Source organism: Cinclus cinclus, chromosome 7 (genome assembly GCF_963662255.1).
Source record: "Cinclus cinclus chromosome 7, bCinCin1.1, whole genome shotgun sequence".
Classification (NCBI taxonomy): domain Eukaryota; kingdom Metazoa; phylum Chordata; class Aves; order Passeriformes; family Cinclidae; genus Cinclus; species Cinclus cinclus.
Window position 1 is genome coordinate 30658667 of NC_085052.1, and position 15156 is coordinate 30673822.

Here is a 15156-nt window from a genome sequence, read left to right on the forward strand (position 1 = left end):
GATCCTACCAGGACTGCTAAAGGTGGGGTGTACAAACCAGTTTTCCCAGCAGATGTTTCCCAGTGCCCTGAGGAAGGCAAATTGACTCCTAACTCAATCACAATTGTATCAACTCTGGAGAACACTTCAGGATGCAAACTGCTATTTTTAATAGTGGTATCTGATCAAGCATTTACGTAAAAATGTATTTTTAGTCACCCTCAATACCTAACATTAATAAACACTGTGCTTTAATATTACAGTCCAGTCTCAGATTTAGCATTTTAACTCAACAATTGAAATTGTAGTTAAGAATCCTTTGATTCCTTTGCTGTCCAAAAGAGACAGAAGTGACCTCACTTCAATACTGAATACTGCAAAAAAATGAAGAGTTTCCAGGTTTTATGGATTATTTCCTTTTCAGAAAAAGAGGGAAAGTCACAAAATGACATTTTTTTCTGCTTGCCTGTCATTAGGCACCACTGACAAGACTCTGGCTCCATCTGCTTACGTCCTGACACAAACAATCCATACGGTGTTCCCTGTGCCTTCTCAAGATTAAAGCTAAACAATCCCAGATGTCTCAGCCCCTCCTCCTGTGTCAGTTCTCCAGTCCCTCAGCAGCACTGTGGCCTTTGCTGGATTTGTTCCAGAATGGTCATGTCTCTCTGCCACTGGGGAAGCCGGGGCTGGACCCAGCACTCCTGATGTGTCCCACCAGGGCTGCACAGCATCTCAGGCCCCAACCTGTGACAGTTCTATCCCCTGGGTACAGCACTTCATGTTCCCTTTGGCTGAACTTCATTAAATTCCTTTGGGCCATTTCTTCAGCTTGCCAGGGTCCCTCTGAATGGCTGCCTTCCATCTTCACATTCATGATTAATTTTTCCTTGCAAGCAAGGCAAAAGCCCAGCAAACCAGTTCCTGCTGTCACAAAAGCATTCCAGAACCCTCCTGTACGGCTTGCATCCTGCCAGGCTCCTGCCCCAGCAGAGAACAGATGGGTTAAACTCCTCCATGGGGATCAGCTGCAAACAGGAGCCTCCCTCCAGCTGTTTGAAGGCCTCATCTGCTGCTTCTTCCCAATCAGATGGTCTGCAGCGGCCACCTGTAAAACCCCCCAGCACTGTGCCCCTGTGCTCTCACATGGCTGGTGGTGTGCCCCAAGGCAGAGCTCCCTGCAACCCTGCCACTCCCCACATAACAGGGAAACACCTCCTCCTCAGCATCCCACTCTGGGTGTTCTAAAGACCCTGGCACTGAAGGCTCCAGTCCCAGAGCTATGCCATCACACCTCTCCAGCCTCAGGGAAATCCCAACCCTGCAGTTGCACTTGTCTGCTACCCATGCATTACCACCAGGCACTTCAGAGATGTATCCACGCTGGGTTTCCCAGCAAAGGCACAGTCCTGCAGGCACATGCCTATGGTGAGCCTTCCCAATTTCTATGCCCTGGTGTCTACTTCAGTAGACCTGCAAAGCAGGAGAACAGCTAGGACAGAACATGCTACATTGCCCATCAACCTCTCCATGAAATCTGGCTTGCAGAAGAAAAATTTAAACAAGTTATATTACCAGGCAAGTGACTTATTCAGACACTGACTGTTCACAGTTATGTGTTTGTTTTCAATCCCCTATCCATCACACCAATCTTTTTTTGCAGAGACATCAAGAATTTTTCCACCCAACATTCAAAAACCACTTTTACACATGAGAGAACTCATTGATTACTCAGATTCCTCAGACTGTATTATCTAGTGAGATAACACTCTCACTCAGGAGCATTCCTCCTAAACGTCAATAAAACGTTAACATGAAACTATTTATTCCAGTAAAGATGCTATCACTGCAGACATCTTTACAGAAATCAGCTATAAAAGCCACCGAAACATGAAGAGTTCCTCTGCCTCTCTGGTCTGAGCCAGAGACAAGAAACCAAAACAAATACTGAACAAAATCTGAGGCTATGTCCAAAGAATGGTTTGAATTGCTTAAGTAAAAATTATTTTAGAAACTAACACTAATTAATAGGTAGCATCTTAGAGAATAAACTTTTAAATCAAGCGTCCATTCCTTCATATAGCTTATTAGGTGTGTGTATTTTCTGTAGATGAACTCCAACTTGTGTAATTGTACTAGTTTTTAAACTCAAAGTTCATGAAAGTCACCGGAGAATCTTCCCAGCAAAGGTCACTCCTGCAAAAATGTTTTTAAAAAGCTATTAGTTCTTCAACACACAGCTTTGAAATTAAAGAAAACTAGCATGTTTCATTGTTTGAGAGACATAAAGCCAAGAGCCTGAAATGAGTACTCAAAATAGGACATATTTTCCAGTGGAGGTAAAGATTACAATATAACCAACAGGAATGTGCAAGCCAGCAATACTTAACTCAGCAGCTCATGCCAAACCATGATGGTCCGTTGTACTACTTGAACACTGAAACTTGAGAAAGTGGTATTATTACAATTGTTAATAGTGGAATGCAAGAACTACAAGTCACACAAATTCATTTCATGTATTTATTTTTTGTAGAAATAGACTATTCAGCACTTTGGGGATTTGAAAACCTGACAAAGAACTTGGATTCTTTTTTCCTGCTATATATAAGCTAAAACCCAAATGTAAACGCTATTAGGAAGGTTCCAATTTCCCCACAAATATGTCCTTGTATAGGTTATGCTGACACATTACAAGGAACAAAATGTAACAAAAACCACCAACAGAAACATCACAATTGAGTAGAAAAATCCCACATTTTCCTCCTATAGGAAAAGCAACAGTGGTTAGGATGTACTAGAATGAAGCATAAGATATTTCAGTACGTAGCTGGTCATAAATGAGACAGTTCACAACCCTTGGAGCTCCAAGAGGGACATGGGAACTGTAAACAAAAGTATAAATCAACAGCAGTCTGAGTATTTTTAACTTCAGCTGCAAGCAAGGGACACTAATTACTTGAAAGGCCACAGTACACTTAGTTTTACTGTACAGATTTCTGCCACCATCACAAACACATAAAGAATCCAGGAGAGTATCAGTAATTCCTGCACAGGCATTTAAACACAAAACCTAAAAATAAACTTAACATGGAACTTGCCCTCCCTGCACAGACACCATCACAGGAACATTACAATTGCCTGTTAAGCAGCCAACTTGCTCAAAACTTCTATCTTCAGGGTCTAGCTCCTAATAAAACCATTGTTTGTAGCACTCAAGATATTCTAAGAAAGCCAGGCTTCTGCTGTCTGCTTTAGCACATTCCAACAAAAGTGCTTTTCTTCCCCCAAACTTTGCCTGCCACACACACAGATTTATCACTTGCTCTAGATGAAACAAACTAGTGCAGAAGACTATGAAAAGTACTGAAGTGAACTTTCCAACAGTTATGCATTAAGTAGGGAAAATATACTTTTTTAAACACAAGTTTCACCTGATGGATCAGCAAACAAAAGCTGGTTATCAACCAGGCATCAGAAAGAGGCATTGCACAAGTACAATCAAGATCTGACAACGGTCTCAGGGTGACCTTCAGGCAAAGGAATTAACAATTGATTTACAGTAAGTTTTGCCTGGATTAAACCGTGCAAAAAAGTTATCTAAGTACTCGTGTCACCTCCCCCTAAGGGAAACAGGGCTTGTTTTGGCAGGCAAAGAGCACCAAAACAGAGGGAGTAGGATGGGGGAAGAGCTCACTCAACGCTGCAATGGAGGGACAGATCTTCACAAAGGCACCTCAGTGAGCTGCTTGCACTGACTGCTCATACTGAATTTGTTGCAGCACTTGTGTCCTCGCTGCCTGGAAAGTAATCAGTGACCCACTATTATTTTAGAAATTGAGTCTACATTATATAAATTAAGATTGACTTTATTCCCATAATTCTGGCCTACTCCAGCTGACCTGTGACATAACCAATATAGCCAGTACCAAACCCACTGCTATTTTCCAGGGTGCCCACCTGGCAGCACACAACCTGCTCAGTAAGATGAGCTCGAGAGCAAATTGGGTGCTTGTGCTGCTAAGAGCTCTTCAGAGTTTCCTGGACATGTAGGTCTGTGCTTTTCTTCACGTGTTTCCTTATCAATAGATAGTCAGGCATATGCTGAATTACCTCATGAGGGAAAAAAAATCCCAACAAACCCAATAAAAACACAGAACAAAAGATCCACCACCCATAAGGTTTTAGATTCCTAATTAAAATTACCCTGAGGAGTCCTCAAAATGAAAGATGATGTGTAAAACAAAATACAAAACAGAGTGAAGAAAAACAATTTTAATGAGCACAGTTCTGTTCTTTAATGAAAAAGCCATATATAATATGGGCCCACACACCATTGCTAGATTTAGACTCTTATTAAAAATCAGAACGGATTTAGTTTTTTAGCAAACTACTACCGTGTGATAGTGCATTATAAAGTCACAAAGCATTTAACTGTGAGTGCTTAAACCACACATATCACAAACTCTACATCTGCTTAAGAACATGACAAAGAAAAAGGATTATTTAAAATGCAAGATTGGCATAACATTTTCTATCCAAGAATGAGACAAACCACACAAGAAAAAAAAATGTTGCTTTTTTTTGCTTTTTTTTTTTCCAATTTTCATGGCCAACTTGTCTAAGCCTACTGATTGCTGCAACATCAGCTGATAGATTGTACTTTTTGGACAGCTTTCCTAAGTTTACTGTTCTGCATCTTTGCAATAACACTCAGCTCCTACGGTAACAGGCATTCAAACACACACTAAGTAAATCATCCCACAATATGAAGTCACCTAAGCATTTACCAGAATTTGTGTAGAGCAGCTGTAATTAATTGGGCTACTAGGAAATACCATCTTCTGTCACTGCTGAAAAGAAGAGCTGATCTGTTTACCTCATATTGGCATTCTAGAAAAAAAAAATTACTCTAGAAGTATCTATTCACAGACAAACTGAAGACATGAGGCATAAGAGCTTACACCCCACTGTAAAGACTGAGATTTGTTTATGGGACACTACTCCAGTCATCTACCTGCAAGTAATAAAACAGTCATACAAAGAAGATGGACACAAGGAAAAAAAACAGGTCTTACTTGCAAGGGGTTTACCACAGCTTTTGCAATTTCTGATATTCCAAACAGAACCACTCAGGACATACCAATACAATTATTTTAAAATAGGGGGGAATAAAAAAAAAAAAAAGTAGCAGAAGCATCCTCAAGCCTAGACACCTCAAGTCAGATTTGATTTCTGCTTCAGATACAACTGGCAGCAAACTCCCTGCACCTCCTCTTTTTTTTGAAAGAGAGCTACTGAGTTCTTGCTACAGCACTTACTGCAGTTACTCAGTATCTCACAGAAAGGTGCAGTCTGCTATTCCCAGGTGAGCCTGGCTGGGATCAGCCCCAGCCCTCAGGAAACTGCTCACAAATTATCAACTGTGGGAAAGATGAAAATAACCACAGCAGCAACACATAGAAAACGCAGCAAGGCAAAAAGTAGCAGAAGCACTGAGTTTAACATGGAGCTGCTGCATATTCTTTCTCCCAGATAGTTTTTCTTACATTTCATGATTAGTACAGTAAACAACAGATGTTGATGAGCAAAAAAAAGAAAACCACCAAGGCATCCTCAAGCAAGGATGAGAACATTTCCTGATAAGTTCCTTCAACAGATGCTCTTTCAAACTTGGCTTTAAAGACAACTGAACTAAAGATTGTACATTTTCACTCTTCCATAATATAAGAAAGGTGTGGTGATCACCAGAAGATATTCCAAGTTTTTTAAGAATTTTAAAAGAAACTTTCCCAAATATAAACAAGCTGTCTAGCACCTGGTAAAAGCAAAAGTTCATCTAATATGAACAAAAAGCTGCATTTAAACCAGCTTGAATTAAAAAAAAAAAAAAAAAAAAAAATTGGCTAACTTTTGGAAATAAAATTCATCATCACTTGAAGAGATGTTTCTCTTCCACAATGCAACTTCTGCATATTTTAAGACGTTCCAGTGAAGGATTTGGTATTAGAAACCATAGGGAACACAACCCTACAAATTATCTAGGAGAAGTTCGTCCCTGGAGATGGTTCATACAGCTTCTTTTCCATTGTCCCTTTCCTACAAGGGCAAGTCAAAGCTTCCATTCCCAAAAGACAGGCACAAACAAAAGGTGGGGACAGTGGGAGAAGTTAAAAAAAAAAATCAAGTTTGGCTGGTAATCAGCAGCATAACTGACTGAATTTCTGTGTACCAGTTACAGATCTGGCTCCACGATGCTTTCCCTGACAGAGCTGCTTGGTGCTTGAGGTTCTTGTTAGTCAAGAGATGAGACAAATACCTATAAAGCACAGAGGAAACTGAGAGGACACTGACAGAAGGCAACAATGTTTAACAAAGTTTAGTTTTCTCGCTTGTTTCCTCATAAGCACTTTTTTATTAACAGTAAGCCAGACAGTTCAGATTTTCACATAAAGCCACTTATTTCCAAGTACAACATAAGCTTTCCATCACAGCAAGGATAACTATCTGATACAAACCCTCCTCAAACCAACACCTGAAGAATGCGTATTCTAGACAGGGCATACAGCAACTTCACATCAAACAACAGACAGTATTCTGCTTGCATTTACCCACTATGCTCTATCATCCATATACTTTATACTACTTTATTCTTCTTACAAAGATAGGAAATAAAATTTGAAAAGGGAGCAAAGAAAAATCTTGCATTTTGACACTGGCTACTACTGGGTCACGCAACCTATACAGTATTTGTTTTCTGCATGGGAGCTTTGTTTACTCCTTCATGATTACTACCTCAGGCAGTAGAAGAAAGGACTGTGTGAGGGAGGAAAAAGTCAAAGCAACCTTCATCTTCTTACAGAACTTCTGACAAGCATATCTTCATAAATAGTTGTTGCTGCTCTGTTTCTGCAAATTCCTCTCTCTTTACTGCATTACATGAGATTTTTTTTCTACTAACACTGAAGTATTAACTGATTAAAGATTAACTCACCCCCAGCAGAGAGCATCTCAATTTTAAAAATTCCAAACATTGTAGTCAGCAAGTCAAACCACAGCTCTTCAGTGGCCAGCCCAACTCACCAGCTCCTGCTCCCCTGCTTGCCTCCCCTCCATTGCTGCAAGGAGGAAGGCAGGTGCCCTGACAGGATGCTCATGTAGGGAGTACCTAAAGTTTCCAGTAAGTGACTGAAATGTCTTCCTTGTGACACGCCAGCTGAAACATTTGTCAAGGGTTTGTTTGTTCTGAAAATGTACACAAATATATGAGTTACCATGCTAGTGTAACATTAAATGTTTACAAAACAGTAGTTCCAAAGAAAAAAGCGCCCTCTGGAAACCACCACCGTCTCTTCTTGTTCATCCAGACACACCCTGAGATTTGACACTTTAAGGCCTGAAACCCACCCCGGTTCTCACGGGCTCCTCGGACCAGACAGCCGGGAACACCCCGGGGGAATTACCCCGCTCAGCAGCATCCTCAGCTGGTTCAAACCTACTCATGTACTCTTTAGCAACAAAACCAGCAATTACTACTCCTGTTTTGTCAAAAGATGCCTACGTAACTTCCACTGAGAGCAAATAATTCAAAACATACTGGGAAAAAATATGTAGCCTCAAGGAAAGAAAGAAAGAAAGAAAAAAAAAAAACCTTCAAAAAACCCCAGAAAGCGGAGCCAAGGGCCGAGCCAGTCGACTGCACGGCAGCGGCGGCCGCTGTCAGCCCGGCGGAGCCGTCCCCGCTCCCTCGGCCGGGACACCCGGCTCCAGCGGCTCCCTGCCCGCCAGCCTGTTCCTCGAAAGCCGAGAGCCCGCACCGCCCTGCCCGAGCGGGATGTCAGGTTTTCACCGATGGAACTCTGAGGAACGGGGACCCTCCGAGCCGCAGCGGAGAGAGACGAGTCCCGAGCGACGCCGGGACCGGCCCGGCCCCCCTACAGCATCTAGAGGGGCGGCAGCCCGGGCTGCGGGGCCGGGGCGCTCGGCTCCGCTCCGCTCCTCTCCGCTGCGGGGGCACAAGGAGCCGCCTGCCCCGGCCCGAGAGGCCGCGACAGCGCCCGGAGCCGGGACCGGCCCGCCCGCCGACCCGGGCCCGCGTCCAGCGCCCGGGGAAGGGACTGACAGGACGGGGCGCCCGTTCCGGCGGGGATGGGGGAGCCGGGACAAGGCACGGCAGGGGCCGGGGCCCCCTCTCGCCCCTCCCGGCCGCCGCCGCCCCGCGCGCCCCCCCCCCCCCCCCGGGGCACCGCCGCGGCTCCCGCCCTCACCTTGGAGCATGGCCTCCAGTTTCTTCCTGTCCACCCGGAATCGCTCCTCGCCCCACTCGGGGCTGTGCAGGGGCCGCGGCGGCCCGGCCGAGTCCTCCTCGGAACCGGGCGCGGGCGAGTCGGCGCTGCGCTCGCTGTTGGAGCCCGGGTCGGAGAGCGGCTGGGGCAGGTACCCGCTCAGCGGGTCGCGCTGCGCCGCCATGGCGCTGCCCGCCGGCCGCCGCCCCGGGCCCCACTCGGCCGCCTCACCGCGGGACGCTATCTGCCCCCACAGCCGCCCGGCCGGCGCATCCCAGCCGCCGCCGCACCGAGCCCCGGCGCCGCCCGCCTCTGCCCGCGGCTCCCCGCCGAGTGAGCGCGGCCCCGGCCCGGCGGCGTCCGCGGCTCGGCGGCGCCCCCAGCCCGCCCGCAGCCCGCACAGCATCCCCACCTCCATTGGGCCGCCGCCCGCCGGGGAGGGGCCGGGGATATCCCCGGCGGGAGGGGGCAGCGCCGCGGCCCCGGAGGAGGGCGGGGAGGCGCGGGGGGAGGGCAGGGGAGGAGAGGAGAGGGGAGGAGAGGAGAGGGGAGATGCCACCGCCCCCGGCGGCACCGCCCCCGCCGCCGGGCGCTGGGCCGGGGTCTCTGCCGGCCGAGGTCCCCTGCCGGCCGGGATCACCCTGCCGGCCGGGATCCCGCCGCATCCGGCGACTCCCGACCCTGCGGGTGTCGGTTCCGAGTTACACCGTGCCCAGAGCCCATCCCGAATCGCGCCGCTGTGGGCGGCAGGGATCAGTTCGCCGCGGCTTTGCCGCATGTCCGGAGTCGCTGCGTGGTGCCGTGGCCGGCCCGTCCCCTCCCGGCCCCGGCTCCCCGCTCGGAGGTTTCGCTGCACGAAACCTCGTGACGAGAAGCGCCTTGTGCTGCACCGCAAGAGCCTGGGTTATGCATCCCTCACCTTCCAGCAGAACTGTTTATCCGCACCCAGGATCCCAGCTGCACGTACACCGGCGCAGCTCGTACCGCTTTGCGAGCAGTTTGAGCCCAGAAGCACGCAGTGGTGCAGTGGGAATATCACCGTGAGCTGCCACACTGGCCTGCGGTGGCATTTTGCTGTTCCCGCAGCCGGACACTGCCCGGGAGGTCCAACACTGCCCAGGTGTGACTGCCAAATCACCTGAACAAAGAGTGAAGCACGGACACCCCACTCTCTTTGGGTCTGTCTTGTTTCTACTGCATCAGAGAAATCCTTTCTCACAAAAAAACGTTGCATACCACACACCAACAAAAGCTCTCTGTTTCAATTAATCACTGTTTCCAGCTGTTTTCCAGTCTGCTAGATAGAAGACAATCCAGCGGCACTGGGCCTGGAATCCCACAAGGTACCCTGCACTGCAGAACTGCAGATGCCTGTCTCCCCCAGAGCGGGAGCATCCGTGCTTATGGTGGCCAAACCAGGTTCCTGGATGCACTCTGGATGCCAATTCAAAAATTACAGCTGACGTGATGGTGAACTCACCTCGTTGATAACATCAGCTTAAAGGACCATGCTAACATTTGTGAGGAGATTTGCTGTTACTCCAGGTAGATGGGACCTGCACTGTGCCCAGTCTCAACATGCATGTATTTTTACAGAGTTCTAGCTTGGGCTTACTGAGTCTTCGCATATTTCCCACTTAGTTCCATGACAGTATGAATTCTACAACACCCATGATTGCAGCTGTGCATTACATGCTTGGGAGTGAGGTATTCTCACCCTCTGTGGATGGTAGCCAGCAGCTTGCAGGCAACACACTGCTCACAAGGTCCGCTGATACTTCCCATGACCCCAGGAAATAAAGTATCTAAAGTAAAAAAAAAAAAAAAAACTAGAACAAAATATGAATGTAGGTCTTGAAAACAGTGCGATCTCCCTTTCTCTTTATATTTTCTTGTAGCGTGATCTCACTACAGGTGTGCAGGGCAGTCTCAGGTAAGACTGAAAGTTTTTTGCTTCCCAGCTAAGAAGTTTACAGTCATCGATAATTTTATTTTTTTTTGGTAGATGGGAAAGTGAACATTGGCCTTATCAAAACTACTTGAAATTTAGCAAAGTGTGCTGCCTTCCCCCAGAACAACACCAGCTGGAGTTGTGTGTCTTCTAGATGCCAGGAGCTGTGAGTTACACAGTCCAAATATTCACAAGTTGACTGTTGACAGTCCAAGTTAAAATCCACAACAGCTACAGGTACTTAGCTCCTCTGAGCAAAACAATTATTTGGGTATTTTGCAGTCATAAATTAGTGAGATTTACAGTCAGAGATTCTCGGTGTAGGAAGTCCAGGAGTTCCCTTTCTTCTTGTTTTATCCATTCCTGCAATACAGCCACAGAAACCTTATTTCTCACCAGTTAGTTGAACCCAGAAGTAATCTTCTTTTCAGCAACCATAAAAATAATAAAATCAATCAAAGACCTCTTAAAAATAATTTTGTCCACAATTTAATTTTTATTCTCTGAAAATAACCCTTTCTTACTGTGCTTTTAGATTGAAAAATAAGAAGTAAACTCTTTGATTTTCTATTTAAATCCATATAAATGCTTTTTAAAGGATACAGTTATTAGGCATTATTATTGGTAGTTAAAATCAGTACTCAATCACTTCAATTGAATAAATGACATTTTATTTTCCTAGTATATTGCAGGGGAAGGAAGAATAAAATGCTTTTACATAGAAAACTTGAACTAAGTAGAAAAACACATTTTTAATGGTTACATAATATTACATGTGGATAAAATTGGGGGAATGGGTGGAAGTTGGCAGATACAAGATCAAATGGCTAGAAAGAACATCAGCTGAAGTTGACTTTGGCATATATAATTTACATTGGCCATTTTTTTCTGGGGCCAATAGCTTGATCAAAGAGAAGAATAACAGGATCTTTCTCATTCTGGTAGACCATGTCTATTTTGCTACATTCTCTGCCTCTTTTTTTCATCCTGGTCTCTTTCCCTCACCACACACACACACACATCTGCAAGTCTCAGAAAAAGCATAACTGAATAGGAGAATGTTTCATTGTCACACTCAGCCTCTGTGCAGAGTCCACATTCATTGGGGTGAGATTGATCCTGGAATTTGAAGGAACTTCATGAACTGGCTGATCTACTGTAGTAAGTCCCACATGTTTGGGACTCCACAAAGTCCCCAAACAGAGGGCAGTGCAGGATCTCTCCTGGGAAGGGTGTGGGTCTGCCCCTGGCCCTGGGGATGAGAAGTGAGAGTCACCTTGCAGAGAACACCAATGGATGTATTCCAGTCAGCTTTGGGGCTGCTCCCAGGGCATGGAGCTGATGGCTGGGTGGTGTCTGCAGTTCACGGGCCCAGGAGGTAGGAGTTAAACACAAATGGAAGAGTAAGACAGCATAACATACCATTAATACAGCACAGTCTGTATTGCAGAGCTTGTGTTTATTTATTGTTCTTGATCTCCAATTTCTCTACTTCACAGCACCACAGTGAGGCAAAGTGCTCTTTTCTGTAGTTCCCTGAGGTGGGTGCAGAAAGGGCCATTTGGAAAGCTGCAAAGTGAGGGTGGGGGAAGAGAAGGTGGCACACAGATTCTTTCATCATCTGTAGTATCTAGAAATGCTTTTCTAGGACGGGTGCTAAATTTGGGGTTTGTTATTTGGGAGAGGATTATTGCTGGTGAAAATTAATGCTGGTGGTGTTTTGAAAGGCTTTATTGCATTCACTATTTTACACAAGTAAGAGCCTATAATATTTTATCTTTCGTGATGTTATGCCATATTTCCCAAATGAGTCCCATTAACTTAAATTTCTCAGAATAATATAATGTGGACTATTGTGTTCTAAAGTACTGTACCCACCAAAAAATAAATGAAACATCTTCCTCAGATGTTGCAGAAACTTTCCCACTCCTAGAAATTCCCCAGTTAAATTCTTCTCCTACCCAAAAGGGCAGAGAGATTCCAAAACATCTTTTTTAGCGATAGAGAATCATGGAACCATAAAAAAAAAAAAAAGATTGGAAGAGATCACAAAAAGGTTATCTTATTCATCTTCTAACTATGCTGAGTTCATTTCTGATAGATATTTGTTTATTCACTCCTTTACAAGTTCTAATGATGAGGTCTTCATGACCTATCCAGGAAATTCCTGTGCTTCACTTACCATCAAGAAGTATTTTCTCCTTTTAATAAGTAACTTGAATTATTCTTGCTGCAACTCAAAGCTATTAGGTTTTGTACTAATGTCCACCATGGACACATTGAATGAATTATTTCTTCCTTCTATCAGACTTTGGTGCTTATGAATACTTTTATCCAGCATTGATTGATCTTTAGGAGTTGCCTTCACAAGGCTAGATACTCCTAAATCTTTCAGCTCATTCTCAGAGGTCATATTTCTTGTTGGTCTGCAACACTCTTTCCATAGTAAGCTACATGTGTCTTGAAACACAAGCACAGAACTGGAGAGAGTACCCCAGCTGAGACCTGACCAGTGCTGGACAGAACTGCATAATCCTACCAGCTGCCTCACAACCTGTATTCCTGATTATTCATTTCTATTCAGTGCTTATCCTGTCTGTATGGCATTAGTGCCTTGTGTTGATGAACTGTGACCCCCAGGTCCTTTTCTGAAAATACCATTGTCCAGCTAATTGTTCTTTGGTGTATTTTGGTGTTGAGTACTGTTGCTCAATGCTCACTGTCTCCTGGTCTTGCCCCTAATGAATTTAACCCTCTTTTTTTTCTTAAACATCGTGTTCCTGTTTTTTTTTTTTTTGACATCTATTTGCACTAACTTCTGCAGCTTCAGTTTTTACACCCCTCAGAAGCACACTTTCAGTTTTCTTATAGAATCATCAATGAAACACAGAACAGATATGGGCCCAGGATAGAATATCCATCTATTTTGATACATTCTTCCATCCTAATGGTCACAACAGTCCTGTGAGGGGATGCTTATTACACATTTTTATGTAGTTGACAACTTTTGCTCTATTTTATGGGAATACTACAGGAAATAAGATTTAAACTCTGCTGAAGTCCTGAGTTATGACCTCTGCTGCTGCTGCTCCCCTGTCTGCAGATATTCCTGGTTTGTTGGAGTAGCACATTAGTCTAGTACCATTTATCCTTGTCATAGCTATATTTTCTGTGGATAACCCTTGTTATTAGGTGACCTATTCCAATTACCTGTTTCAATTACTTTTTTTACTCCAGCATATTTCTGGGAGAAGAAGTTAAACTGACTAGTCTACAATTTATTGGTTCCTTTCCTGCCTTTTTTACAGACAGTCACTATATTTGACCTTTTTCAGTTTTCTGGTACTTCCCCTGTCACCAAAGGATTTTTAAAGAGAGCCATTAATGGTTGTGAGAATGAGCAGGGAAATAAAGAAAGTCTTGGTGAACCTGACAGAAAACCACTGGATCTCAGCTTAAAAGTCTGACTGATCACACATGAGGTGTTAACATTTGGTTACATTCAATGTGCAGAATAACTTTATATATACACTGTTATTTATTAGAGCCAGGCAGTTTTAAACATCTTAATCTCTGGAAGATTTTTCAGCAGATGGATTATGTGAGCCTTGTCTTTTCTGAAATGTTCAGAGAATTAAAAACAAATGTACAAGGCTCAGAAGTCCAGGAATTTTCACTCTTGGAAAGGGCACGGGCGCTTTCTGGCAAGAGCAAAACCTGTCTGGTTTGGCTCTCAGAAGCAAAGTCATAGTTCACATTCTAAATCTAATTAGAAAACACTAAAAAGGAGAGGTTTAAATATTACAAATTAGAAAAAGAAAATTGATATTGGCTTATTTGGAATGAGATTAATTAATGAATAAGAGCATGAATTAGAATTGAATATGGCACTCTAAAGAACCAAAAAGATTGAGAGCAATAATCCTACACTGGCAATCTCCTTGTCATGTCAGGTTACATCCTACATTTCTGTCAAAGGAACTGTGTTACAAATCTATAAATAAGGAAAAGATGGTTTCTAACCTAAATCCTGAACTTGATAACCATGTTCTTTCCTTAATTAAGAACAAGAAAGGTTCCTTGTTTTCTTTAGAAGCCACTGGAAAAAGCTCTCTTGGGTTAAGAAAAAATACTCCTGTTTTGAAACTTGCCTCTTTAAACTGTAATCTTCACTGGTGATTTTTAGGTGTTTTATATTCTTTCCATTCCACTCACATAGAGTGTCAAACGGGAAAAAGTGGTTTTATTGAAGGAGAGGGTATCTGAACTAAATTCTGATGTAAGTTTATAATTGAGGGGAGTTAATACTTTGATTCAAACAAAATATATATCAAAGCCATTTTTCTCTGTCTTCCTAAACTAGTGGAAATAAAATTACAGGTAGGTAAAAGTGTTTTCTGAATTCGGGTTCCAAACAGATCAACATTCTTTATTTGGAATATTCTGGCAATTTTTGTTTGCTGTTGTTGCTGTATGATGTAGTATACAGCAGTAGTATATTCTTCTTAGTGTCCTGCGTAGCTAAAATGCTGCATTCAACAATGATGTATTTCAAAAAATCTATTCTTCTGTTTGTCTCAGCAGACAAGATTTACTCAATTATTACAGTAGTCCCTCAACTAAGAACAAATCTCCTTTACATTGCAGAGGTTCCTTTAGTCACTCAAGGCTTTCATATTGTATATAATGGCTGAAGTAATTAATGCACTTCCCCTTCAGTAGTAAAGGCTAATAGCTGCTGAGATTAGCCTTGGGGTATCTATCAGAAACTGAACAGAAAATGGGATTTGAGGATTTCTTGGTTTGTTTTGTTTCTTTCATACAAGTTTAATAAGTGACTTCATTACTATAAAATTGTTTGCTCTTGGTGAGTCACTGTTTTGCAAGAAGCACCTGGATATATTTAGCTCTTGGAACATGGTTGCTTTTGTTTCTCACAACTAC

At 43.8% G+C, this 15156-nt stretch overlaps 1 protein-coding gene across 1 annotated transcript in view; it reads right to left on the bottom strand.

Annotated features, from left to right (window-relative positions):
- The window catches only part of BICC1 (BicC family RNA binding protein 1), an 87208-nt gene extending 78763 nt beyond the window's left edge, over positions 1-8445 (bottom strand). Inside the window, exon 1 of the mRNA XM_062496454.1 lies at positions 8244-8445. Coding sequence (XP_062352438.1) covers positions 8244-8445 — 202 coding nt within the window. The remainder of the gene's footprint in view (positions 1-8243) is intronic.
- Positions 8446-15156: the final 6711 nt, after the last annotated feature.